Source organism: Acanthisitta chloris, unplaced genomic scaffold (assembly GCF_000695815.1).
Source record: "Acanthisitta chloris isolate BGI_N310 unplaced genomic scaffold, ASM69581v1 scaffold21183, whole genome shotgun sequence".
NCBI classification, from domain to species: Eukaryota; Metazoa; Chordata; class Aves; order Passeriformes; family Acanthisittidae; genus Acanthisitta; species Acanthisitta chloris.
In genome coordinates, this window is record NW_008665650.1 from 1,295 (window position 1) to 7,147 (window position 5,853).

A 5,853-nucleotide genomic window follows, 5' to 3' on the forward strand; every position below is an offset into this window, starting at 1 on the left:
TCTTGCCATGACAAAAAAGAAGAACCCAGACTGGTTCAGTAAGGTTTGTTCCTTTTAAGCTACTTTCCATTAGTGATATGTAGGAAATAATGCATTGAATGCTTCATAGACATGGTGATATATGTGGAGTTTGACTTACTGAAATCAGTAGGGGTAGGATTAATTTTAAAATCAATTCAGAGTTGGCACTGCTGAATACTTCAGTACTTGAGACTAGCTGAAATATGCAATGCTTACACTTTGCTGCATAGTACTGCTATATAATGGAATATAATTAATGGTCTGTTTTGATTCTGCGATGTGGACACACTCCAGACATGAGCCTGTATCACCTCAGTGATCCACCATGTGGTCCCACAGTGCTACAGCAAATCTGGAACTGCAGTAATGATGGGAATGAGGAGGTAGAAAGCCTGTAAGCTGTGGAATATGTAAGTGGAATTATTTAGTCAAAATTTAAGCTCTCCCATTCCACTGTGTAAGATGACTGATGAGAATGAGTAGTGGTTGATGGCCAAAATTAAACTGATCTTGTGCAATCGTTAAGAGGATCCACTTGTGCCTTCTGTAGAAAAAAATTGCAAAGCAAACCTAGCAGCTATACCATGTTGGTATTTTAATCTGAAACACAGCACATTCAATTGAAGGATGCTTTGTTATTGCCAAAATATTGTCAAAAATAGGCCCTTAAAATTGATCAGTCTCATCTCTACCAAGCTCTTAAAAACTTCCTTTCTCCTGAGCACTATGTTTTTCCCAGCTTCTAAATATTCTTGGCTAGCTGATCTGTCCTGTTATCCATGTGAAGTTTATCGAGACAGATATTGCATTGACATCTGAGAATATATATGCTGGAAATGGCACCAAGTGATATATACAATTTTGATTTTTCCTGAAAACTGTATCTGCTACTATCCGTGCAAGTGAATTACAACAATTTGCTAGTAAAAATCTGTGATTCCTGGCCCCTCAGCCTACATACTGCAAAGGGTGGAAAGATGTATTTTTGTCAAGGTATTTGTAGGTGAGCAATTTAAAGAGGGAAGGCTAGATTTTGAGAATGGCTTAACTGTGTGTACCAGGGAGGGTTTGCAGTAGCATTCTTACTTAAATTTATAGTTAGTTACTGCAAGTAACTTGTAATAATACATCATGTATAATTAAAAAAGCATAACTGAATAACTACAGATGATTGCATCCTCCTAAAATGCTCAATACCTAAATATTATTTTTATCCATGTTAAGGTGAAGCCATAGTTTGACAGATGCTTTAAGCCAACATCAGCCAGCATTGGTGTTGAAAGACATAATTCTACCAGTTTCTGGCAATTCATTCCTATCCCTGTATACACACAATAATTGTGCTACTGGGTTGGGCAGATGATACCGGTTAATTCTATGGTTTGCCTCTTTTATTTCCTGCATTAGTATTAGTCCAAATCCTGATCCACTTCACTGCATGACTGCAGTGACTCTACTAGCACAAGCTTCTGGGAAGGTTTGAAGGAATGAGAATTGTTGCTCAGTGTTTGGGAACAAATGTGAGATCTGTTCTTTCAGTGTCTTTTCTGGCTTGTGGCAGTTTTTGTGTCAGTCAAATGGTGGCATGCAAGTCAGGTAGAAACAGGAAGCAAACATAATGCAGCCGGGGACAGATTTAAATATGGGAGGGAAAAAAAAAGGCAGTTTATAGTGGAATCTGTAGCATCATAGCATCGTGGCTTCATGACTGTCTTCAGACTTCCAGAAAGCAATAGTATGAGATCCTACTCTCATAGAGTAGTACCAGTGTTGCTGGCAAGAGATAAAGCTGAAATTGCACCTACTGTACCTCCTGGTAGTGAATTAAAATAAAGGTAAGCATTTGTAGGACTGGTGCCCAAATTGACTTGAAACTGAGATTGCATAATCCTGTTTAGTGAAGAATCACTGCAGAGACCTTCAGGTAAGAAATTACTCGGGAAGGGGGTGTTAAAATTAAATGCTCAGCTAAAAACAGATCAGCTAATTCTGCCCCGTATTCTCCTGGCCTGTGTTTTGGAAGGACTCAAGTATAGTTTAAAAGCTTATTTTTTAAATTAAAGAATGTTTTTAAAGAAGTAGTACAGAAGCAGTAATGATGAGAAAACAATCTGTGTATAGAATAACAGGCTCGTGAATAAAACTCAGTTATCTTAAAGATGTTCTTTTGTTGGTGAAGTCTTTTTCTCCCTTGCTGCTATTGCCTATTTTAATTGTTTAGGGTTTCATTAGTCAGCTTTTTTGGTGCTCTGAACAGCATATCTAATAATCATGTAACAAACCATCTTGTTTACAGAAACTCTTATCTGTGTACTTAATTACCCTGAGGAATCAGCCTGGGACTGAACCCCATTTGACTGCTGTCAGTAAAACTAGATCAATTGTTTCCATTTACCATGATTTTTCTGGGGCAATCAGGCATTTAAATAGTATTCGGGTGGGTTTTTTCCCAGCGATTTTCACAGATAATGACTCCTATTTAAAGATTCTGTGTAGAGGATATTTTTGTCCGTTCATTTCCCATCTTCCAAATCGGAGAATATTTTTCTGTGTGTTATTATATATGGTTAGACTATGGAGGCAGGAAAAATATCAGAAACAATCATCAGCATTTCAAATCTACTCAAAGCAGTCTCTTAACTAAAAAGTTAGAATAGTTCATTATCTGTGGGAAGGGAATGATGGTACCTGGTATAACAGTGTGACTAGAGATCTCTGCTGTTTGTATATGTTTGCAGAGCATTGTTTTTGTTAAGAGCTTCCACTTTGGGATGTCCAAATTGGAATATATAAGGGTCAAGATCCATTTCGCTTGTGCCCTGTGCAAGTGGGTTTCTGTCCTTAGGTAGCTGTGCCTGCACCTAAGCACCTAAATCCTAAGGGAAAGTGTTAATGCTGAGGACTATCTGAGGATTATTTTAACATTTCGATACATACTCAAGAGGAGGACTGCTGGTGCTATTTGAGTGACCATAGTGGTAGACACTAAATGTGTTTAATTATATCAAAGAAGAAAGAGAGGCATTTAAAAAATGTAAAAAAATGCAAGTCTTTTTAAAGCAAGAATACAAAAGATTTTTTTCCCCCCACTTTTTGTGATGGATAAAAATGTGCAGTTCTTTGGCATGTTTTGGAGGAAATTTTTTTGATTCTTCCACAAGTTAATTTTGCTTTTCAATATTTTAGACTATCAATGAAATAGTTCTTTATTGAATATAATTGTATACTTTAAGTCTCATTTATGTTACCTCTGAGCAATATTTAGAGGTTTTTTCCAAGATAGTAAGTAAGTAGGACAGTTACCATCTGAAATCTTTGTTTCCACATGAAGAGCTGAACAGTGATCCTTTGAGGGGAAAAAATCCTCTTAATGCCAATTACCACTATGAGCAAGAGAATTATGTCTGTCTTATTGCTGTTGTGGGCTACACAGATTGGAGCTGTCCTACACCAAAGAGGTGCAGTCCAGTGGCATTATGGCTAACAGTGAGCGTGTGGTACACACCAGCTGTTGTCAGTCAGCGTGTGGCTTGTGCCCTTGGCAGCTGCAATGTGCATTTATGTGCTGAGACAGAGAAGGTTTCATTGTGGTTGGCACCCCATCATGGCTGAGGATCCATTCTTCTTGGCCTGAGGTGGCTTTTCCAAGTGACAATGTTTTGTGTTTTCAGGACATGTCTCATGGCAGACATTTATGCAGCAGTATCTTAACAAGTGGTTAAAACCACCTACTCTTGTTTCTGACAGAAATGGGAAGTGTGGTGACTGCAGAGCGTTTTCTATGTTGCTGCTTGATGAAGCCTGCAGTGGGATGGGTTCAGCGTTGTTTGCTCTTCACAAAGTTTTCTTAAATAGTTTCCAGAGCTTCTTCAGAGTTGTAGCTGCTTGAAATTAGTCCCTGGGTCACTGTTATACACTCTCTGTGTCCAGCTGAAAGCTGCACGTGTTCCTCCAGTTTCCTAATGTGCTATTTCAGGATTCTAGAAAGACCTATAGGCCAACAGTTGCCCTTCACAAAAAAATACTAAAGTCAATGACGTGTAATGATTCTGTTCAGACATCACTGCCATTAGGTTTCGATTCAGTTTTGTGTTTTGACTGATGGGATAACTGAGCGTTGGATTCTCGTGCCCATGAAACAGCTGACTCCAGCATACTTGGCAATGAAAATCATCCCCAGGGGGCACTGGCAGCCATGAAAGGTGTTCCTGGTAGGAAGGCAGCTCATCCAGCCCCTTGCTTGGCTCTTCAGGTCTGCTGTGTTTTCTGTGGCCACACTATTACAACTGGCAGGTCAGGAAAAAATCTAAATCACCAAGTTGACTTTTTTAGTTCTTATTTTTTTCCAGTTATTGTTCATTTTGTCATGATGTCTTTATTTTTGGTTCTAGGGGATTACTGCCACAGCTGCATTACAGCAGTTCATCACTGGCCTTACGAGCCCTAGGCTGGGGCTCACTCTATGCATGGTGTGGAGTTGGATTGCTGAGTTTTGCCATCTGGAAGGCTCTGGGTGTGCACAGTGTGAGTAGCAAGCATGATCCCCTCAGCTACGTATTTTTCCTTGGGTAATGCATCTTGGGATGGCACCTCTATACTACTTCAGCCTAAGAGTTACACTGTCATTGTGTCTACATACACCCCATGTAGAATGACTAACCAGTATGTCTGCACACAGGGAAGGTGTTCTTACATCTGTAAAAAAATGGAATGTTGTGGGAGGAGACCATTTGGGGGAGGAACAGTTTTGTCCTGCTTTATGTTTATTTGCACAGATGTTTCAGATACTTCACAAAAGAGCCAGTGTTCTAATTTAGGGACTAAAATAGTAGCTGCAAACTTTCTCTGTCCTTTGCTTATTGAATTGAAGGCTACCCCCTGAATCCTATTTTTAGAGCAATCCATTTATTTGTCCAAGTTCTATTTTTTGCATCAGGACACAGGGGACATAAGAAACACAAAAAGGAAACCAGCTTGTTTTGTAGAAGGGGCAAGGGGACAGGAGATTGAGTTTCATGTACAATAGAACAGTGGTCCATGACGTGCCATGTCAAGGCAAAGAAACTCTGGAAGCATCTGTATGTCCCAAGAGGCTGTGTCTATCTGTAGTAAATTGATTGTGTTCCAGTGTTTGACAGCGCTGAGTGTGAACACTAACGTCATGTAAGCATTTTTGTTTGCCCCTGGTAATGAGCCATGACTTAAAAGTCCCCTGCAGCTGTAAGTTTTCAGAGCTATTTGCATCCTCTTAAGGACTAGGAATGAATAGACTTCCTTTACCTTACATGGCAAATTATTTATATATTCAGCAAAGAATGTATAAAGAATGAGGAAGAAGATACTACTTCATCTCAGTGCTGTTCTCATTAGTACCTTTATTCAAGTTCTCACTTCTTACCTAATCTGTTGATGTATCCTGCAGGTCAGTATTTGAGTCTTAACATAACAGCACTACACAATCCTTTATTCCTTAGCTTTCAGTGTTGATTCTCAGTAGAAGCCAGTAAAGGAAGGCATAGCAGGACATAGGAGACAGCTACAACACATTTTGTTTAAACTCAAGTCCTCCATGTGAGGCCATGGTGGAATGCCTGAGAAAGGAGAGGAAGAGTGGATGTACCAGTTTATACTCTCTGCCTGCTGAAGCAGAATCTGACCCCAGTTTGCAATTTACATTATCTGTTTCTCAGAAAGCTTAATTTTTACTTCATTGAGAAGTACTGGACTGGCCCCACAGTTACATGTTTCTGTCAGTCGTATCATCAGTCGAAAGGGTTAATTTCATGCTGTACTGCTGATCCTTATTTATTGTTCTGTCTCTGTGTTTCTGGT

At 39.4% G+C, this 5,853-nt stretch overlaps 1 protein-coding gene across 1 annotated transcript in view; it reads left to right on the top strand.

The window, feature by feature from the left end:
* Positions 1 to 4,545, top strand: part of TMEM242 (transmembrane protein 242) — a gene marked incomplete at both ends in the record, with an annotated part of 4,601 nt that extends 56 nt beyond the window's left edge. Inside the window, 3 exon segments of the mRNA XM_009071841.1 lie at positions 1 to 43; positions 4,413 to 4,435; positions 4,437 to 4,545. The exon segment at positions 1 to 43 is cut by the window's left edge and continues 24 nt beyond it. Of these exon segments, the coding sequence (XP_009070089.1) occupies positions 1 to 43; positions 4,413 to 4,435; positions 4,437 to 4,545 (175 nt within the window).
* Positions 4,546 to 5,853: the final 1,308 nt, after the last annotated feature.